Source organism: Bactrocera oleae, chromosome 6 (assembly GCF_042242935.1).
Source record: "Bactrocera oleae isolate idBacOlea1 chromosome 6, idBacOlea1, whole genome shotgun sequence".
In the NCBI taxonomy this organism is placed as follows: Eukaryota; Metazoa; Arthropoda; class Insecta; order Diptera; family Tephritidae; genus Bactrocera; species Bactrocera oleae.
The window spans coordinates 19,239,282-19,262,913 of record NC_091540.1 but is presented as its reverse complement, the minus strand read 5'-3'; the positions used below and the strand labels follow the sequence as shown (position 1 = coordinate 19,262,913).

General features: G+C 36.2%; 1 protein-coding gene across 8 annotated transcripts in view; it reads right to left on the bottom strand.

Annotated features, from left to right (window-relative positions):
• The window catches only part of Lmpt (four and a half LIM domains protein limpet), a 213,349-nt gene that overhangs the window by 35,065 nt on the left and 154,652 nt on the right, over positions 1–23,632 (bottom strand). Inside the window, exons 1-4 of one of the 8 annotated variants that reach the window (XM_036360411.2) lie at positions 19,396–23,070; positions 19,273–19,332; positions 14,575–19,116; positions 13,945–14,361 (exon numbers count right to left, since the gene is read on the bottom strand). The exons of 4 other annotated variants lie outside the window; for them this stretch is intronic. In XM_036360411.2, the coding sequence (XP_036216304.2) occupies positions 14,587–19,116; positions 19,273–19,332; positions 19,396–21,744 (6,939 nt within the window). In that variant the 5' untranslated portion in view covers positions 21,745–23,070 and the 3' untranslated portion in view covers positions 13,945–14,361; positions 14,575–14,586. Of the gene's footprint in view, positions 1–13,944; positions 14,362–14,574; positions 19,117–19,272; positions 19,333–19,395; positions 23,071–23,632 lie in introns of those variants that run through there. 3 more of the 8 variants (XM_036360410.2, XM_070111086.1, XM_014232865.3) reach the window with 3 other exon arrangements.

The following is a 23,632-nucleotide window of genomic DNA, read 5'->3' as shown; positions in this document are numbered from 1 at the left end:
GAAGAACTGCCAGCGCGTACAGAAATTTTAGTTACTCTTCATAAACGCATACATACATACCTTACTTATTTTTACTCAAAAGGAAAATAATTAAAGCAACATTTCAAGCCAAAAGTTTCGCATTCACTGACGTTGCGTGAGTTCTCATAATTCTAAGCATTAAGCAAAAATATTTAATATTATATGTATTTGAATTACACATTTTCTGTTTGGCATAAACAGGGACACGCCCCTACATGAATGAATATAATGAATAAATTTTGTATAAGACTCTTAAAAATTACGAAAAATTTAATTTGAATTTGTTGAATTTTTAAGGGTTAAAAACGGGTTATTTTGGAAAAAAGTTATATGGTAAAGTTGTAGTTAATGAAAAACTCTACAACTTTTGTATTAACACCATTTTCACATAACATACAAACAATATTTTCTATCGAGAAATTTGGGGTAAACGAACCTTTTATGTCTCAAACATGTTTTTCGATTTAAAATATTTACTTTTTACCTTATTTTGATTTAGTATCAAAATAAACCCTAATTTCCAATCAACTTTTTTTGCAATGTCTAGTTTTATAAAAAATCGGTTGGCGTTTTCTTCGTTTAATTCTCTTTTTTTCTGATGATGTAAAAAAATACACATTTCTACGGTAAGTTTTCTCCGAGAATACACTGCTACTGCAATATGTTTTATTAGGTAGATGAAACAAAAATGCAATGCGAAAAATACTATATTCCTTTTATTTTTGCATACATACAATAGCATATAACTGCCCTACAAACTGAATGGGAAACTTATTAATTTGATGAGGTATCTTTAATAAATTTGGCAGAGATTATAATCCGAAGTATCAATCGATACGAGTATAATCTTCGAAGAAATTGTTTAGATCGAACTACTATAGTTTATAGCTGCTAAACCACTGACCGAGTTGCCATCTAAACTGACTGTTCAAAATCAGATTAAAGATCTTTTTATACCTCTGTATGCTATAAAAAATCCACCTATTAAGGGTAATATAGCTTCGGTGCAGCCGATTTTTCTTATTTTTTCTTGTTATCTAACCCGATTTAAATCAGTGTAGCGGTACAAAATCTCACTTTAAAGCAATTGGTTTTCTTTGTAATGATGCGTAAATCAAAGTTAAAATATGAACACTCGCGGTGAAAATTTACGCAGAACTCCGGGGAGTATTTATAATTATATTCATAATAATTATCTATAATAAATATCTCATATAATTAAGTATCACATAAGAGAGCTCCCCGAACTATTAAAAAAGAAAGGAGTAACTGGAGAACAGTGCTAGAGGCTATGGTGGATACGGAAGCAATTTTGAATAAATTTTGTGCGCATCAGAAACCATTGTGGATCTTTTGGACGCCCACTGAGTTTAACGCCTTCTGTGTGGCCTTAAGTTTTTATTTAGTTATAGCTGCACAAGGGGTCCCACCAATCGTCTTAATGTGTAATAAAGTCGTATACTCACTGTTTGACGTTGAGGCTTATACTTTATACGATTGTCAATTTTGAATATAAAATATCAATAAATAAGTTGTATACCTGTAGTACAAAACTTTATTTCCTTTTTTGGGACTATTTGTTTTCTTGACTTTACACTTATGTACGTCCACAAAAGGTAAATAAAATTTACAACAAATGCAAAAGCTTTTATTGTTTCTAATTAAAAATAAAACACGTTTGTACGTATTGTTGCATGTAGGACGAAAGAAACGAGCAAGCGATAATTTATTAATCAAGAACACACAAACTACGACTACTTTTGGAGGGGTGCGATAATTGTTTCGGTGGGAGACGTTGGGTTGTGGGATAGAAAGTTGCTTGCCACTCACATCAAGGGCGCAAATTCAAATGCGTTTGTATATGAAAAAATGCATTTGCTCAGCCACTAATGCCGCCTAATACCGTTTGCCACCAATACGAATGTATTTCTAGCATTAGGTGATTTTGTAATACGAGGTGTTTTCTGATTTTCGTCGGAACTTATGTATGATGACCTTCACGTACCACTAGCACATTTAGTACCTACTCAATAAGTTATTATTAATAGCAGCGATATTGTGACAATAAGCAATGTATGTACACATATTCAGTAAATAATATTATAAACAATTTATGCTGGGAAAGAGGAAGAGAAAAGTGGATATTGTCGAAAAAAATTACATGAAACCCACATTTATAAAACTGCAATTATGGGAAAATTACAATTTTGAAAGCTGACAATTCGAAAATGACACACAACGGTACCGCATAATGATAAATAAATAAAAATAAAAAATAAAAGACTCACACGCAAAAATACTGATGCGCATTACAGAAATAAAATGTATAAGCGGTAAAAGCGACACAGAAATTATAGAACGTAACACATATGAATATTTTTTACGACCACATGAGCTTTGCCAATTTTAATTTTTGCATTTTTTGGAAACTATGTAGAGCACTTAAAACGAATAAAAATTAACAACAACACTTCCCTGGCAGTTGAACATCACGCTCAAGACCCACGTCGGTGAATTTCACCTGAATCCGTTCAATTGAATTAATTTAGTAAAATCAAGAAGACTCGCTGAAGTCCATTTAGATTTCAAAATGTATTTGAGAAACAAAATTTTTGATTTAAATGTTGCTAAGTTCATAAAAGTTCCTTTTATTTCTATAATATAAATATATTTTCTTATTAAAAGAAATCCACCCGAATGGCTTAAGCATTTTTTGAGTGAGTTTTCATATTAGTTAAACTCGATAAATCTTGACATTAACTTTCGAGGAGTGACTGTTGTGGTGCCAAAAAATTACACGAGGTGCTAAGCAACGATCCAGCAACTCAATTCGAAATGAAAGTTTTAAATAATCTAACCGAATAAATTCCAGAGAGGCCCAATTTTTATATAATATATAACGTTCCCCATTGACTATTTTTATTGTATGTATTTTATTTCTGCCCATAGAGCACACCAAACAGTAACTTTTTGAGGATGTAACGGCGTCTCAACAATGGCTTGTGGATTATCATCATTCCAAATGCGACAATTTTATTTATTAAAGTACCCATTCAACCAAAGGTGAGCATCATCGCTGAACAAAATTTTCTGGTGAAAGTTGGGATCGGAGGCCATCTTGTTTTAAGCCTATTTCCAGAGCATGCGCCGCGCTTGATGGTCGTTCGCCTTAAATTCTTGTCCGCAAGCAAAGATCCTTTCAAATGTTGCGCGATGGCGGATGGACTCATTCGGGTCTTCTTTGATACTCTGCTCCACAGCAGCAATAGCATCAGCCAAGCGCACTGCATGGCGCCTCTGAGATGCCCATTATCCACTAGACAAATCGTAGTGGGTAACGTGGCTTGGTTGGCAATTATGTCGACCGAATATTGGACGCAGCGCAGACGTTATTTCAGAATTCATTCTAGCAACCTCTTTATAATGTCTGCAAAAAATATTAAAATATTCGCATACTTTGGAATCAACTGTAGTCCATTAATTGCGAATTTATGGGCCGTGCATATATTAAAAAAGAACGTTATAATAATTCAGTACTTCGAAAAATCAAATAAATAAAAAAATATTTTTTTTAATTTATATTTATACTGTCGCAACAATAAATAATTGCATTTTTTGTAATTATTGTAAAATTAAAATATTTTTCATATTGCCCGACGTTTTTCCTTGATTTCACATAATGGATGTGCATTATTTCGAATTTGAAGTGTGCAATTTTGTTTATAAGTAAATTCCTCACTTAATGTAATTTACTCAGTTTCATATTATTTTCATTTAATTTTAAAACTCATATTATTTGTGGCATTGCACTTGTGATATTTTCACTTGTATCTTTGCCAATGTATTTCCATTTGGTTGCGATTGTCTCACTTGTGGTGACCAAAATATATCTAAGTTTCTTCATCCATTCTTTTGCAATTTCTCATTCAAAATAATTGGAGCATTTATAACTAAATTAAGGCGGAACAAATTTATTGCCTTGCATGCGACTTAACTAAATCGAGCGAATATTTATAAATTATTAGTTTTTAATACATAACATACATAAACACTTTCCAACTCATAGATGATTCATGTAAAATTTGTGGTCTAGCCTCTTACAAAAAATTTGTTTTTTTGACGATTTGAAAGCTCTGCTCTGAAAGATATTCGCAATGAATTGATATAAGTTTTATGGAATATTCAAGGTCAATACCCCTTTTAATTTATGAGACAAACCGACGGCCATGACTTTCAAAACAGTATTTGTAGTCTTTAGACAGAAATCTAATGTGTCGAGTTGGAAGAGAATATTTATTTTTAATTTATGTTATTTTAAATTTTGAAAATAAAAGCTATTAGAAAACTTGTGGACAATTTTCAAATTTTGATTTCATTTTTAAAAACGAATCTCGCCAAAGATTGCATGCTAAAAATATCTCAAGAATGCTATTTTAAGGTGGACTAAAAATAAACTTAAATAGTCATCAAATTGATTTTGAAAATGTTTCAAATTAATGAATGCGAACGAATAAACAGTTTGATTGTTTCTTTTTCGTAACTGTTTAATAAAAATTCGGTTTCCAATCTTATTTTCATTAGAATGATTTCAACAGCTTCGAAGAATTGCCAGTACTATGAACGCAAGCACCGATATTCATACAATTTGACACTTTGAAGAAAACTTTCTTGCCGATACCACTCTTCATTTGCACCCTCATTCTTTCGCTCATTTCCTTATAAATAAATTCTTTAATTGCACTAAAAAATGCTTCATCATATACATATTGCATAAAAAATGTATCTGATATTAACACACCTCACTAATAGTATTCGGAATATTCCATATAAAGTCTAGTGAACAAGTTATTGAACAATTTATTCCTATTGACTACTGAATAAATTTAGAGTCTAATTGAATACTGACATAGTAAATATTTATCTCAAAGAATAATCTCAAAGGAAGTATTTCTTAAGACTAATGTCTGATATTGTATGTTAAGAATAACAGAAGATATTAATGAGATTAGTAACAAACGAACATGCAAACCCTTCAAATTTTTGTGATATTGTAGAGCCTTTAAAGTCAGAAACTAACAAGGAAATTCGTAAGATGGTATATTGCACTAAAGTTCAATGAGTGGAGAGAATGTTCGATCCTATTCGTTCTATACCTCTTATTTGCGAACCACTATACTTTCTCCAAATAAGACAACAATATTCTAGCTTGGACCTTGTCGAGGTTATGTATAACAGCTTAAGAATTTACGAGACCAAGACGTAGACATAATACTAATTATGATTCTGGAAAATTTATATTTAGATATATATATATATAGCTAAACTAGTTTAATAAAAACTATATTACACTTTATAGAGAAACTATATTTCAAAGTGAAAAATATGGGTGTATTTTCTTTTGACTTGGCTAAATATTTGAAAGAAACTCCAGGAATAGGAAAGCATGTAGAGAATATTTTATATTCAAAAAACGCAAAAACATAATTCATAGTAACTGCGTAAAGTAGAAAGTTATAATCATTGTTTAATAATATAAACACGAAGATTCTAAATTGCATGGTACCATGTGCCACCCTTCAAGTTTGAATATTAAAACATTGCATGAAACATTGCAAGTAAGAAATGGCTAGGGGCGGGTGTAACCGAACAATTAATAATCTCGCAACTTACAAGGATCAAAGCCAGGGAAATACTTTACGAATTTCAATAATATAATATATAGTATCTGACCGGTTGACCGATATTTTTGGTAAAAAGTGAGCAATAGGAACTGGCGTTAACATATTCGATATCTAGGGGCTAGAATAGTTTTGGTCCGACTTAAACCATTTTTGGTCATAAAGTGGCACCCTTTAAAGGCACTATTCTCGCAAAGTTTTATCTGCAAACATTGATTGGTTTTTGATTTGTATAATGAAGAGTGACAGAATCAAGCGGAATTTAAAATTGTGTTATATGGTAAGTAGCGTGGTTTTAGTCTGATTTCGCACTGTAATGTGAAAATGTCAGGATAGTATTACTTAGTGAATTTGGTTGAAATCGGTCGAGTAGGTCCCGATATATGGGTTTTACCTTAAAGGTTTCACCTATAAAGATTTATAGGTAGCGCATTTAGTTATAGATTTATCTAAATTTTATTAGTTTTATTAGTTATAATTCTAATTCACCCATTTTCACAAGGTGGGTAGGGTACTAAAAATATTAAAAGGTGAACAAAACTAAGAGTATAATAGTTTTAACTCTTATACTCTTTAGCAACATGTTGCAAGAGTATAATAAAAACTAAATTTTGTTGTCGACGCTATTTATTTTAAGTTGATAGAGACTTACTGGTGGTCACATTTAATGGATCAGTTAATTAGAAAATATCTTTTGCAAATTGTAGCCTAAGATTTTAGTTATGACTCTCTTTCTTCTCTATATCATCCGAAAATCAATGGTGATCCGGATACGAAATGTTTTGTATCCAAATGCCTAAAGGCTTACAAAATTTTATATTTTTATACTCTCGCAACCTGTTGCTACAGAGTATAATAGTTTTGTTCACCTAACGGTTGCTTGTATCACCTAAAACTAATCGAATTCGATATAGGGTTATATATATAAATGATCAAGATGAAGAGACGAGTTGGATTCCGGGTGACTGTCTGTCCGTCCGTGCATGCTCTAACTTGAGTAAAAATTGAGATATCTTTATGAAACTTGGTAGACATATTTCTTGGTACCGTGAGACGGTTGGTATTGCAGATGGGCGTAATCGGACCACTGCCACGTCCACAAAACGCCATTAATCAAAAACAAATAAATTGCCATAACTAAGCTCCGCAATAAGATACAATACTGCTATTTGGTACACAGGATCACATTAGGGAAGCGCATCTGCAGTTAATTTTTTTTTAGAAAGTAGGCGTGGTCCCGCCTCTAATAGGTTTAACGTGCATATCTCCTAAACCGCTAATGCTATAATAACAAAATTCACTAGAAGCAAATGTTTTTAGCACTTCTATTGACGGTGTGAAAATAGTTGAAATCGGGTGGCAACTCCGCCCACTCCCCATATAACGGTACTGTTAAAAACTACTAAAAGCGCGATAAATCAAGCACTAAACACGCCAGAGACATTTAATTTTATCTCTGGGATGGTATGAGATGACTTTATAGGAACCGCGTTCAAAATTAGACAGTGGGCGTGGCACAGCCCACTTTTTGGTGAAAACCCATAAATTGAGATCTGCTTAACCAATTTAACAAAATTCGGTACATAACGTTATTTTCATATTTCTATGTTATAGTGCGTAAATGGGCGAAATCGGACTAAAACCACGCCTATTTACCATATACCACCATTTTCAATTCCATCTGATTCTTTCACTTTCCACTATGCATATCAATCAACAATGATTATATCGGGGAAAAACTTTGCGAGAATAATGCGTTTAAAGTTTGCCACCTTGTGACCAAAAATTGTCTAAATCGAACCAAAACTGTTCTAGCCCCTAGGTACTAAATATGTGGACCCCAGTGCCTATAGTTGACCTTCTACCGAAAATATCTGCCAATCCTCAAAGAAATCTCAAACGAGTATACCATTTGACTTTGCGAGAGTATAAAATGTTCGGTTACATCCGTACTTTACCCTTCCTTACTTGTTTTTTATTATAAATATTACAGTAAAAATGTTAAACTATAGGCAAGCTCAAGCTAATTATAATTTTTACCATATTTGCAAAAATATGCATATGTAATAAACATTTTATGAAAATTTTTTCAACGATCAGGCATGTTCCAGAAACGTGATTTCGTTTTTACAAACCGAATAATTTAGTTATTTCGAAGTTTTTCTTTTTTATATCGAAATAGTTGTGTGCGGCAAATGACATTTGTTTTCAACTGATATGTAAATATTTTATTTTCCGAAACTTTAAATTTTGTCTATCTAAAATGAGAAATATTGTCAATAAATATGATTTTCGACATTTGATGATTTGAGCATTTGTTATTTTTGCATACAATATATTTTACATTACTGTATAAATGATTATCTTAGATTGCAAATCTATGAGTATAATTTCCAGTACACTCCACCTCAAGTATTTTAAAGACGTCTTCTTATGAGAACACATGCATTAGTACTCACTCAGATAATGTATTTTTACTGTTTATTTATACTTTATTTATAAACTAAAATTTATATCTCATTATATTAACAGTAATGATAAACCAACGCAAACAAATGTATGCGTGTTTTTTACTCGTGGAAGATTTACAAAATGTACATATATATAATTAGAAATAAATAAAATATGGTGAACATTTTTCTGTAAATAAGAGAAACTAATTAAACACAAAGTGTAGAATTTGAGAATGCTATTAAAAAAGATTAAAACAAAAAACTTTCTTCATACAGAGATTAAAAGTATCCCGTTAGCAAATTATTTTTCAGGTTTCAAGTGTTGAGTAAAAAATGAAAGATAAAAAAATTATTTTATGTTTGGATTTAGGTAAAACACTTCACATATACATAAACCCATTTTTTTGGATTTATAGGTTTCCACCACTAATGTTAATATACATATGGGCTTTGTGAAAATATACAATAATAAAATTTTAGAAAATTTTGTTTATGTTCAAAAATTCCCAGACTCCTATGTATACGTATTAGTTTCGCAGCATGCGTATTCTAAGGGAAAATCCACAGAAACGGCACTAAGCTCGGTGGTATCAGAGATCGAAAAGTCTCTGTAGATAAAAGAATACACCCTCGTAGCTTTCTTAGACATAGAAGGCGCTTTATTAATTTGAAGTTCCGGTTGGCTTTATACCATAAATATCGGTCCGTATGAAAGATACCTTAGCAAAATTAGGTGAACGTATAACTAGGAGAGTTGAATGTAGTATACAGTATATTAGTATACTTGCCGTATGTTAATGCAATCAGTCCAGACCTTCTCCTAGCTCAAATACATTCGATGTAATGATTTTCCACGTTCTACTCATTTGATTTTGAATCCATGTACCAAATATATTTAATATAGCCACTTTGGTTGGATTTATATCACATACATCGAAATTGAATTAATTAGGTATATTTTAATATAAATATCTCGGATATTAAGCAAAATGCATTAATGACACTAAGTGAGTTTATGAACTATATATGTATATAATATAAGTTAATAAGATATCAAATATGATGGTAATTCATTCAAAGCTTTTTAAAAAGTGCATGTCAATTTTCACGCAACAGTTTTTAATAGAAAGCGTTTTCCCAGCTTTGTACCTTACAAATTGCGAGAATGTAAAATGTTCGATTATACTCAAACGTAACCTTTCTTTACTTGATAAAATAAAGCGAACCATAACCTACTGGAACTGCTTTTAACAAGGTTGTCAAATATAAATAAAAATTAATAATATTTTGATAATTATAAAATTTACAATGACTTTGCCGTACTGTAATATTTTATATGTTTATTCAATATAAGTCCTTTGAGAATCCCCAAGTATAAAGTGGAATTATTATTATCGTTTTACTTTAACGTCATATAAAAATATCATTCATATGAGCAATTGTGCTTAAACCCCCACCACGTATTCTCAATTAGACTTTACAACAAAAGTAAAATTTTGAATGGCTGGCAAATGGCAAATCGTCGGTTACAACTGCCAGAATTTTTCACCAAATCCATTGCGCAAATTTCTGTATCCACCATATGAAAGATATTAAGAAACAATTGTAATCAGTCATACTACAACAATACAACTCAAGTATATGTATATAGTATAAGTTACAGTTCGTTGTTGGAGTGTCTAAAAATAGACATCTTCCGACCGAAATTCGAAATTCGTAAACAAATTGCATAGATGACACAATTATCTGTTTAGTGTCATAAAGCGTTAGTAAAATTTGAAACCAAACACAAAGTACAACCAAAAATTAAAAACGAAACACACAAAACGTAAATAAAAAGGCACAAGAAAAACAAATAATTTGGCACTCGCAAAAAATTGGTGCGAAAATGTCAAAAAAATTCAATCTCGAGCACTTGAAAGATTATTCAAATTGACACTTGGAAAACTAATGAATTTCGCCTTTGTGTCTGACACATGCGACAATTTGTCGAGTGCGAAAGCAGAGAGTGTCGGTGAGTAACGCAACGAATGTTCGTGAACGTGCGAGAGTGTGGACTGGTCGATTCAAAATATTTTGAGTAAATAAATGTATTCATTGAAATGAAATTAGTAACGAAAAACTTTCATTTATTGACGAAATGTAATACACATCTATATTTTGTATATTTGTATACGTTTTTGCATTATTTATTTGAGTACTCATTAAAAACAAGATTTTGTTGTATTTGTGATACTTTTCAGCAACTACAAAATTTCTGGAAAATATATATGCCCACAAGGACAATTTTATTAGACTATTAGTTCTCTGGACATATTCTGTCTCTTAGTCGGTTTGAAGATGGCAACAGAAATAGCTCAACAGAATAGAAATTTTCAACTCATCGCTTTAGTTTGTGAGCACAGCATGCTTTTAGGCGCAATCGTTGTGGAGATTAAGTGAATTTGAATGTGCAAATGCTTAATAAATTAATAAGCATTGTTAAGGTTTTAGAACTTTGTGAAATTATAAAGTTCCAATTGTGATAGAAGTTTTAGACATTTAATTACTTTTATACTACTATATATTATTATACTATTATATTTTTGTTCACCTCATGATTGACGTGTTGAAACTTGGTACACGTGTTCCTGGGCGCATTCGGACTACTGCCACGCGCACAAAACGCCATTTATAGGAGCCGCAGTCAAAATTGGACTATGGCCGTTGCACCGCACACACCTTGATGAAATTACATATCTGTGGTTCTACTAGACCAATTTCAACGGTATATAACCTAATCCTGACGATCCTATGTCACATTGGAAAAATTGGCGAAATCGGAATACAATCACATATAGTACAATTTTAAATTTCAAATGATTCTTTCAATTTCTAGTTCAAAAGTCCAGCAGCAATGAATATATTCGGATAAACTTTGCACAAATAGCGCCTTTGAGGTATCTTTGCACGTTGCAAGAGTATATAATGTTTGGTTGCTCCCGAAATTTGTCCTTCCTTACTTCTTTTTAAAATAATTTAAATCAAAACTCACTTTCAGATTAAAATGTGTATTGTTTGTCAAGAAATTGTTTGTAAAGAAAGAATTTAATTTAGTTTTTACTAAATTGAGTATTTAAATCAGTTCGCAAGTGAGCAACTAACGAAATGAGAATGAAAATGAGATGTGAGAAGATAAGGAAGAGAGGTTAAGAAAGATTGAAAATAAAAGTGTATGTTGTTGGTAGTGGAATTAGTAGTTTACTATATTCGGATCGACTATCTTTCATTAGATATTATTATTAATGATAATTAAAACGTACAGGGTCACTCAGAGACATGTGAGCATCTGTAGCATTTCTTACTAAAAAAAATTAAATCATTTCCATATAAGCATTTTTATGTTTCAGTTTACGTGTTTAGGTGTTTTATAAAAATATTACATATATTCAGGAATAAGAATAAGAACCGGGTAAGTCCGAAAGATCCTACCTCTCAGCAGGCAATGACAAAATTCTAACCGATTTTCTGTCACCACCAAGCTTCTTAAAAGTCCATTGTAGGTTTGAGATCGATTTAAACCTTATGAGTCCCTACACTTGTCGAAAAGCAAAAATTTGCTTTTCCTTTTATGGAGATTAAGGGCTCACCAAGTTTTTCTCGGTTGCTTTGAGATATAACTGTATTACATATACAGCGGCATTCTGATGCGGTCAAAGGAGGTTAAAAATCGCGACTATTAGGCGAACAAAACTTCAATATTATTGAGTAATGTTAACGGGCGTTCGGCTGCTGCTTTATCACCTGTTTGAAGTAATTCAATTTCGTAGTTAGAACACATATGCACATACGTAATAGTAGTAGTGTGTGGACTCTATTTTTGTTCAGTGTGAGTGTGTAATAGCATGATGTAAACACGGCATCCAAAGCGTATCTGTCAAATTTCGCTTTCTGCCATAAGTGACACAACAGTTGATAAATTCGGAAATGATATCAATGGCACTGTCTAACTTTAACCCACTTTCTGACAGACCGCAGAGGTACGGAGGGTGCATGTAGTCATCATTTTCATTTTTGCACAGCCTTTTCGCAACTTAAACAATTCGCATTCACCTAAATTTTCTTCTCGATATTTTCGTACACATACACACACTATGACATTGATTTTAGGGTTTGTTGCTTTTCACTGTCGGGTGGTTGTTGTTATACTCAAAATGCTCGTATTTGCAAGCACACCAACATATAAGAGTATATTGTCATCAACACAGCTATTTTCGTGCGCAATGTGCTAATATACAGCCATCATACATACATCACACATACATACATATGAATGCATCATGCGACGGTGAATACTTGTACAGCGGTCATTAATTTTATGCCAGAGAAATATTATCGTTTGAGTGTTTTGAAAAATTATTGGTGTAGAACTTTTGGCGAAAACACGTCATTGTTAATTAAACCAATTTTTTTTGAATACACACATTATTAAAGATGTCGAGCTCAATTATCTATATTTTAGGCAAAATTTGTTAGCTTTGCGTAAATTGAAGCGCGAAAAAAACCAATAAATAAGAAAAAATATTAACTTCGGTTGCTATAATACCCTTCACAGATGCTAAAGATTTCATGCAATACGGAGATTGTACTGCTGCCTTGGATAGAAATCCCAGCCAAATTTCTAGAAGATGTTTTATCAAATAAAAAAGTTTTTCTTACGAGAACTTAATTTTGATTGTTCAGTTTGTATGGGAGCTATATAACATAGTTGTCCGATCTGAAAGATTTCTTCAACGATTGAAGCAATGCCTAGGTAAAATTAAAGACACCCAGTGAGAACTCTATTACCTTAAATTTTGTTAATCTTTTGCATTCTTTGTTTAAACAAGTACTTTTATGATTCCTGATTAATTTTATATATTGAACGGCTAAAGCAAATACATTTGACCCTAAAAACCTTAATTTTATTGTCTTTAAGTAACGTAAAACACAAAATGTAATTCATAACACCAAAAAGCATGCATAATGACAAAAACTTTCGTGCAAGGCACATTTCCTATGACGGCATTACCATGGTCGATGTTGCTTCGTCACTGTCTCGACAACGATGGAGCGTAAGCGTACTTGTAAAGTAAGTTTACACAATTGTGCTATGAAATGCCGGCCACTACCCTGAATAGGATTTATTAAGTTTGCACCAAGTTTGTAACACCCTACGGAAACGTGGGAGGTTCTATAAAAACTATATATAAATGATCAGTGCGACGAGCTGAGTCGATTTAGCCATGTGTGTCTGTCTGTATTTACGCGAATAAGTCCTTCAGGTCTTGAGATATCGATTTGAAATTTCACAAATCTTATCAATAAGCTGCTCATTTGTCGGAACCGTCGATATCGGACCACTAGTTGCCTAGCATATAGTTGCCATATAAACTGATCGATCCAAATCAAGTTCTTGTATGGAAAACTTTTTTTTATTTGTGAAGGGAATTATAGCCTCGGTGCCACCGAAGTTAACATTTTTTCTTATAAATAAATAACGTTGAATTTGAAAAATTAGATAAGGGGCGTCGTGCAGTCCATTTGTGTGATAATATTTCTTTCTCATAAATTTTTACACCCTTTTACAAGTCTTGTTTTCTCGAACGCTATAAAAAGAAATATGTACCTACATATACCTATATCACTTGAAATTAAAAATATTTAAATGCAGTTTATAAAAGTGTAACAATAAAAAAGAAATAATTATTTTTTAAGCAAATATCAAGTTGAACAAAGCATAATAAGCAACAGATATTTAAAACAGCTTTCGGTTCTTCATTTTAATTTTATAATAACGTAAATACTTTATTTAAAGGATATGTATGTAAGCGTGAATACATGTTTAGAAATATAAATCTTCGTTTTAAGAACATCGTCGGTATTTTGAAATACTCAAATTCGTATCAATAAAAATGAATTAAATACAAGAAAAAAGTGTTCGTGTGGGTCTGTGTCTTTTAGATCAATTTAGATTTCTTCATTGGATTTCGTTTAATGTCGCGCTGGAGGAGAGCAGATACGTTTGCTTGCTATCAATGCGGCTGCATTTTGGCATGAACTTAACAGAACTCATGTTAATGTATATATTTTCAAGTTGTTTTATGCTAGGTGTAGGTGCAGGAGCGGGTGCAGTGTGAGGCTATTTGAGGTTTCGTTTTTTCAGATTTTCTTTTCAACTATGACTCTGTCTAAAGAAAAGAAAAAATATAAAAGAAATAAATAGATGAAATTTAAAATTAAATAATAAAAAACAAAATAATGAAAAATCAAGAATTTAAATTAAGCACGAATTCACCACACATTTACGAGGAGAAGCGGGAAACGAAAGGTGTGAACGCTGTATAGAAAGCAATACATTCAATCACGTAGATACACACATACATAGAAGACAAACAGATTACTTGCAGCGTTAATTAGAAAAGCGGATAAAAATTAGCGTCCTTGAGGATATCAAATGTATCCACTGTTGTTCTTGTTGTAGTGGTGGGGGTAGTAGAGGTGCGCGTAGCCATCATTACTATCGCTTCTGGTGTTGTTGTTGGTGTAGATGTTAAAGCATTAGCTGCTGCCGAAATTCTCGCTTCTACAGCGGGTGTGTCCACTTCCTGTTGTTTGGGTGAGCCTACAGCGGAGGACGAGGCACTGTTCAGCTCCTTTAGTTCGGGTGTTTCGTAGTCCAAGGAGCTGCTCGGCGTGCAGATGCTATTTTGTGGACTCAGCGTAGCGAGCGGATTAATGCTGATTGTGCCGGGTGAGACCGCTGCCGACGCTGTTGGTACTTTGAGGGTTAAATCGAAATAAGAGGAAAGTTCAGTTTCCTCCGCCGCAAGCTCCTCTTTAATGTCGGATTCCATTATGGCAAATGTTTCGCTTGTCTTTTTACGCTTTTTGAGCTTCTTCTTGTTGGTAACTGTTGTTGTTAAATTATCTACCAAATTATCGGTTGTCTCTTCGCCCACAAGACTGCTACGTGGTGAAAACGGCCCACTGTTTATTTCCTCATTGGTCAAACTATTTCTCGAGTTGCGGCGGGAGCGCGCTTTTATGCGTTTAGGTGAATCGGTTTCAATACCCTCATGTATACCAGTGTGGATGTGTGACTCTGAATCATCATCATCTTTCGTAACAAATTCGAGGCTATTACATTTGGAATCCTTGCGTAATTTCTTTTTACTCTTCTTTTTCTTGGATTTCTCCAGGGATAATTCTGCTCCTTCCATCTGCAATGGCTCATTTAGCTCATTTGAGCACTCCTTCTCTTTCTCTATAGTTTCGGTGTTCTGTTGATCCTCATCAGCAACATAGCACACACCTTCCGCACCTTGGCTGAAAAGAGTTATGCTCTCACCACCAAGACTAAATTTCCGCGAATCCAAATATTGATTTGCGTTGTTCATGTTATCATTCATATTTATCTCCGTATCGAGAAATTGTGATTTATTGGAGTTCTCCTCATCTTCGTCTATTTTGAAATTCTTACGCCAGTTATACTCTCGTTTTGGCGTATAACTTAGGTCTACTTCAATGTCTAAATCTTCCATACCCTTAACATTCAGCTGCGGTGCATAGCCATACCGTGTGCGCAACCGCGTTGACTGTCTCTCAGCAACACTTGCATCGCCCAGATACCGCTGCTCACGCTCGCGGCGCTCATTATTTATAAGTTTCAGTGAAGACGTGATCTCGTTCCTCTTATTGGCTCCCTTATTCGTACGATCAGTATCGCTGGTAGCACTCACATCGCCTTCACTGCCATCGGCTGCGACCTCTTTATTCAAATAGCTCTTTTGCATTTCATTTAAAATGCTATCATAATCCCGTAGTATACCTGACTGTTTTCGATTCTTTATTGCCTCATCGTAAATCTCGTCGATCGCCACCGAATCTGAATCATAGTCCAATGCAGAAATAGTACCGCCAACGGCGCCTTCCTCATTAGCTGACAAGATCTGCTCTTCTAACAATTCGTCGATATTTTCTACACGCTGCCAGTCATCGGCATCTCTGCCAGCATAATGATCCATCTCACGCTCTGCTTCTTCGCATTCGGATTGTTCGTGGTGGGACTCATCGGCTGGACCACGTTCGTTAAAATCACAAATGTCCTCGTCTATTTCATCGTCTACGTCGACCACGGTTTGTCGCTCATCTTCGCTACCATCAGTTTCTTCCTCCTCTGCAACCTGCAGTTGCTCTTCTAATGCTTCTAATGATTCATTATAAACGCCTATTGTGGGGCCAATATTTGCATCTGTGAAAAAATTCAACTGATCAAAATCTTCACTGTAGTAGTCTTCTCTTATCCATGTGCGTGTACCGCTAGGCGTTTGCACTTCGATTTGTGAAACATAAACGAAATCATCATTAGGATATTCTTCAATCGATTGTTCCTGATTCAATGAGAAACGTCGAAAATGGTGATAATTTTCGGGTTCTAATTCAAAATCTTCTTCAAGCTCCTGTAGTTGAACTATAATTTCCGGTTTTTGGATAAGGGCTGAGTCAGAAGCCCTACGTTCATTATCCAAGAAACCGGCATTTAGATATCGGGAGAACTCTTGAAAATTAATATTTGCCTTTTCTAAATCAGTTTTTCTGTCTTGCAACTCGCGTTTTGCTGCTTCTTCCTCAATTTTAACCACTTCTTTAGTTTCGATGTCGCGAAGTGGCGAACGACTTTGGCTACGAGATCGCTGAAACTTTGCATTTATTCGTCGCAGCTCTTCGTACTCTGGATGCTGCTTGTCTTTTGACTTCATATCTCGCATCTCTTTGGGTTTCGCCCCCAAACGTTCTTCAACTGCAACTTGTTCTGAAGCCGAAATTAGTTCGGCCAATATCCTATCCTGTACCTGCCGGCGTTCACCCGCTTTTTCAGATGACTCGGTAATAATAAGTGAGAGTGATGGACTACGTGAGCGTCGGAAACGTGCTGTCTGCTCACGTAATAGCATAAATTCACTGCCAAGATCCAATGATTCACCGACATAGGTGGAGCGCTTAAATCCACTTGTCAACATTTCATCCTTTATGCGCTGCACATCACTCCTCTCTTGCGATATGGTGCGATCGTAATCGGGCGTCGTCGGTGAGCAGCGTAGTTGACGCATACGTTCGTCTATAGACAAGGTCATCAAATTGTCCTTATCTTTAGGAACAACTGGTGATGTTGGCGTCAAGGTACGGAGCTCTATTTCTTCACTGGCGTTACTCAATTTGCGTAAAGCGTCTGCATCCACTTGGCGTTGCTTCTCAGCCAGTATGCTCTCTATTTCTTCGCTACACTTGGAAAGTGTTCGATTTTGTGAGGCTTCTAGATTTAACATCACATGAAAGTCTATTTCTTCAAAAGGTTGTGATGGAGAATGCGTGCTGATGCGTGTGGGTGAAACGGAAACTGAGCGTGATGGCGTTCGTGACCTTCGTTCATGTTCATCTTCCCCTCCACTCGTTTGACTGACTTCCATTATACCTACGCGTATGTTGCTCGGCTCAGGCGTACGATTGCGTTCAAGACGTCGCATCGGTGATTTTGACCGGGAACGTTGTAAGCGTAGTGACTCGACCAAACTAGTCATACTCTCTACTGAATATTCACTTTTTTCCTGTGCAATATATGAAGACATCCCTTCGAATTCTTCATTACAACATTGTATCGATATAACCGGTGCCGTGATTATTTTCCCCTTTGGAGTGTCCTCCATAAATGTTGGTACATTGATATGAAGCTGTTGAAAAAGTTCATCGTTGTGTTCTATTTTCTTCCTCCGTCGCTGTTCCAAGCCAGTTCTTAGGTTTTCTGCCGTTGGTAAGGGTGAACGAGACCGCGAACATGAACCTGATTTTGTTCTTTCCACGCGAAGAGATTGAACTAAGAGATTCATGCTCTCTTTTGAGTGCTCCTCCTCAAAACCTGTTAGAGAATCAGGTGAAAGTTCAATGGAAGACTCCGTTGGACTTGTTGTACGACTTATACTAGAATCTAAACCAAGCTTTTCACCTAGCTCATCATTTTGCCGAATACGTTTGGAACGTCGTGTTTCCAAACTACGTTCTATATTATCAGGAGTTGGAAGGGGTGACCGCGAACGGGATCTTGTTCGAGTTCGTTGGCTTTCGACTAATAATCTTATATCTACAGAGTTGAGTGGGGATTCAACAGTATTTGATGTCTGCTCGGATGCATTAGAATTATCCGATGATTGACGATTTAAAGCTTCAAAAAGAGCATCGTTGTGTTTAATTAACTTATTGCGACGCATCTCCAAACTATGTCCGAGTTGATCTTCTGTGGGCAGTGGTGAGCGCGAATGAGATCTAGATTGTCTTTCCACGCGTAATGTTTGGACTAACAGCCTCATTTCTTTATGTGAATCGCATTCCGAACCGTCACCAGTAATATTCGGAGAGTCGGCAACAAATTTTAATTGATCTCCAATTGTTTGAGACAATTTTACGCAGTCGTTTTGTAAAGATTCTATAAATTCCACTACATTTTCCTTCGTAAGCTCTGTTTCCAGTACGGAGCCTGTGTCATCATATATTTCCAAGGTCTCTTGCCTATCCTTACTAAACACAAATTCCACATTCTTTGGTATTGGCGTACTAGGCTGCGAAGATGCTGGCGAAGCTTGACGTGATGCGGAACGTGAACGGGATGGATTCACCGAAGCGGTAAAATCATAAAAATCACTGATCCCTTCCATTAGAAGCCCATATTGATCACGCCAAGGCGCAATGTCTGGTGATTTGTCAACAGTGATTGATGGAGTAGAAGGCGTGTTGGGTGTTAAAGCTTCTTCCGCAGCAAGCAAATCGTTTGTCTTGTTCCACAATTCTTCATACTGATCCATTTCTTCAATGCGCGGACTGCGACGTAAGCGGGGAGAAGCAGATTTATGGGAAATCGGAGAATCGGGTGATACTTCGTGTGTGATCTTAAGCTAATATAGTAGGAATAGCAAGAATGTGCAAAGCATGTATGTCCATGAATGAACGAATGAGTATGCAAGATAATTAAGCAGAAAAATTTATTGTTAAAAGCAATAGATGGCCATGTGATTGAAATTATATGAATGCAATAAAGGTACAAAACTTACATTCGATTGTATGTCTGCTCGTGTTGGTTCTACTGAATCTGACTTCTGCACAGCAGACTCCTGAAAGCAAAAGATGTGATTGAGATAATTATGAATATTGAAATTACAATCAATTTTGCTCACCTGCTCTTCCTTCGTCTGTTGTCGCTGCAAGACTGTTATAGCTTCCTCGTTTTGTGTATGTGTAGCTTCTTCGAAAGCTGCGGCCTGTGGCACATTTCTAGCATTATTGTCTTTTTTTGCCTCGGTTTTCGTGGCAGGAGGTTCGAGTTCGATGGCTTCCTCATCGATGGACATTGACTTCTCACGTTTCCAAAACGGCATATCCTTGTAGTGCTCAGGAGTAACTTCACCCCATGGATTGGTATTTGCTTCTTCGTCAAGCATCTCTAGTGAACCTCTTACATTGTTGTCGCTTGGTTTGGCATCTTTCGCTGGACTACGCTTGTGACGTCGTCTAGGCAATTTTACCTTCAACAATGGTTCACTTGCGTATGTGATTGGAGTAAAATCCGTATCACCCTCTTTCTTAGGTTGTAGTTCTTCCTCCTCTAGCGATGTGAACATTTTGACTTCCTCTTCACGTGAGGCGCGTGACTCGAACGATGAATTCGAACTGCCACTGGAACGACGCTTTTTAAAAGCACGTCGGCGTCCAGAACCATCCTCACGTACCAATGGGCGTTGCTTTATGCCATCGAGTGAGCGCAAGTAGTCTTCAGTGTATTGTGTAGAGGCTGATGTATCATTTTCTTCTCCACCGTCTGGTTCTTGTCGTTCCAATTGTGAGAATTGCACATCTATTTTATTCTCAGTTGTTCCATCTCTACCGATGTCATATTCTCCTGATGGTTGTGCACTTAATGAGCTCTGAAGCTCAAAAGATGGAGTATCATCGGATATACTCTTAAAGAGCAACGGCTTCGTTGATAAAGAATATGATTCATTGCTGGTTTGCCCGAACTGTGTTTTAACCGTCTGCGTCAAACGTTCGCCTCCACTGTCTGAGTTATCGGAGAGTGGACTCATCGTTTTTTTGACACATGGTTCTTCGAAAACTGGAGATTGTGGTGTACTCTCAGTAGCTGAGAAACGACGCTGCTTTTGTACGTTTTCCAGTAATTCTTCCATTTCATGGTCGGCTTCGAGAAACTTACGAGCATTCTCTTCGATTAATTTTTGCCTTTCTAAACGCTCTTGTGCTGCACGCTCCTCAAATTCTTTTTCACGTAAATTGCGCTCACTTTCAGCATCGAGCAGTTGCATTAAGCTGTCCAAGGTTTCTGGTTCGTCTACTTTCTTTGGATTCGAACTTGCATGTATTTCGTTCTTGTAAACACGCTCTTCCAAGTGCTCTTCTGCATTTTCCTTAGGCTCCCAGTCTTCCAGATCATGGTTTCGCTGTTCTGCTTCTCGCAGTCGTTCCGCTTCAAACAATTTCCTTTCGTTTTCAATGGCTTCGGCTTCTACCGAATAGTCCATTTCCTTTCTAAGCTGTTCTAACTCCAGTTGTCTCTCTGCTGCTATAAGCTTTATTGATTCCTCAACAGCTTCTTTTGCTTTGTCTTCTTGATCTTCTTCTTTTTTTGCACGTTTCTGTTCTGCCGCTACATTTTCTGCTTCTAGGTGCTGAAGTTCTGCTTTCGCTGTCGCTAAACGTGTAGTTTCTTCTCCTTGATGCTTAAGTTTCTCCTCCTCCGTTGCTATACGTGCGGATTCTGTTTTTTGTTGGCGCCTAAGTTCCTCTTCTTCTGACGCTCTACGTGCTTCTTCTTCCTGCCGACGACGCCTTTGTTCTTCCGCTTTTTTGGATTCAGCTACCTCCCACTCTTTACGTTCATTGTTTTCTACTTCTCTTCTGTGCTCTTCTTCTTTGCGCAGTCGCTCTATTTCTGCAAGCTTGCGTGCTTCTTCCATTGCTTCCTTCTGTTGTTCTAGCATTTTCTGTTGCTCTTCGCGCGCACGTTCCGCTACCAATAACTTACGTTCTTCTTCTTCTATTCCCTGTTGCTCCGCGAGCTCTTCAGCAGCCTGCTTTCGTTCTTCGGCTAATTTCGCTTCAGCCTCAGTCAATTGCTCTCGTGTCTCATCTTCAATCTTCTGTTGGCGTCTTAGTTCCAACTCAATTTCTTTTTTGCGCTTCTCCCGCGCTTCTGGAGAATTTTGTGCAGCTTTTAAGCGATCTATCTCCAGCTGTTCTGCACTTATTCGAAAGCCGTCTTTATAAAGCACTCCATCTTTCATGACTTCGGTACCAGCTTGTCGTTCTTTAGATTCTGCTTCCGTCAATTCACTGCGCATACGTTCCTGAAGTCGTCGTAGACTTTCTGCGTCATTTTGCGTTGCATTCAAGTGACCAAAGCTCCAATGATATAAATGGCGAACTACATAAAGGAATTCCAAGGCACCGGCATAACCGATGAGCACCGAAAACACAAGATCACCGAGTTCGGGCAACAGATCATCACCCATTTCGTATCGGTTTTATTTTACTATGAGTTAAATTCGAATTTTTTCGTCTAAAATATGAAGATGTCAAAAAGTAATTAAGTGTGCGATTTTCCTTCCAAGCCGCATAAGTTTTGCACAATAAAACTAATGCTTTCTGCGACCTTAAGACGCGTACGCATAAAAGGTATGACTAAATTTGTTTAATTTTATGATGCACTTGAGAACTGCATGCCAATAAAACTGTTTAGTGGGTTTGAAGAATTATAAAAAAAGAATAGTCGTCGGTCGAATTGAGAGCGTCAATCAGTCACAAGCGAGTGTGGAATCTACAAGCGCACAAAAATTCACCACCGAACCGAACTTTTTGCGGAGCTCACTAAAAACTTTCCTCTTGCAGCGCGCTCACGAGATGCGCGGTACTCCGACAGGCCACAAATCGTCACTAGCGCCGCCGGCTGGCTATGCAGGTCTTCACTGTTCGATGCCTGCTTGTGCGCGTAAATATTATGTAAATCTCACCACACCAGCTTCGCAGTTTCACTGATTGTGTAATTCACCAAATGAAAATTTTTAATTTTTATTCTTCATATGCTCAGATTTTATTTTTCCGAAAATATACAAACAAAAAATACTTTGTATATACACATTTGACTATTTGTACAGCACTTTGTTTTATTTTTGCGAAAATTCAAGTGCGAACGCCTTGGAATTTCTTGGCACAAAACAAGAAAAATATGGACGCTATTTATGAAAAGAGAATTTTGTAGATAATTCACGCCCGCGCGGCACTGCGTAGCATTCAAGGTTAACAATATGCAATGTGTTACAATTTATCAATTACTATTTGGAAATTAATTTTGATTGTTTCAAGAATTAAACAAGCACCGAAGACAAACGTCCGTAGATGATTAAGATAGAGGACTTCTGCGAGATCGACTGCTCGGCTGCTTTGACCACGAAATATTTGCAGCAGTGATATCAGAACGGCTTGCCGAACCATTAACACTAATCGAAGCGATGATATCAGCGAGCGGCCAAAAAACCGAACTGTGGAGCGAACCGACAGCAGTTGGTTGCAATACGCGAAAGTTGCGTTTGCGATAAATGCAAGCGAAAGCCATACAAAATCAAAAAAACTTCAACGAATAATGAATCACGTCGCTGTCGAGTGAAACCACAACAAACCGCCGCCGCTGTACTTCGCCAAATAGCCAGCACCGAATGGAGGAATGCGAGGTATCGCTGTAAACATTTCAAGAGATTAACGAATTTTTGTTGAGTTAGTTGAATGCCGTTCGATACGCGTATTTGAATAAACGAAAACAACCAAAAGCGGATATTGAGTGTTGGCGCGCTGCTCTAGAACAGACAGAAGTTGCTAACTAACAGTCCAACGCGTAACAACTGACTTCAGCCGAATTGAATGTTAAACAGAATAGAAGAAACGCATTGTGGGAGTATGGCATGCAACTCGTCAGCAGATTCGTAGTATAAAGGAATATTAAGTATGTAAACGCTAAATGCCAAAAGCACTCACAGACTGAGTGGCAGCGGCAGCGTCTGTGGTGGGGACGTCACCGCCAAAGTGCGAAGTCAATGCTCAATTCTTAGCACATAGCATGGGTCAACGCAACTAGCCAACTAACAGCTGGTTTGCGTCATCGTTGGCACTTTTTATACTCTCGCAACCTGTTGCTACAGAGTATAATAGTTTTGTTCACCTAACGGTTGTTTGTATCACCTAAAACTAATCGAGTTAGATATAGGGTTATATATATATAAATGATCAGGATGAAGAGACGAGTTGAAATCCGGGTGACTGTCTGTCCGTCCGTCCGTGCAAGCTCTAACTTGAGTAAAAATTGAGATATCTTTGTGAAACTTGGTAGACATGTTTCTTGGTGCCGTG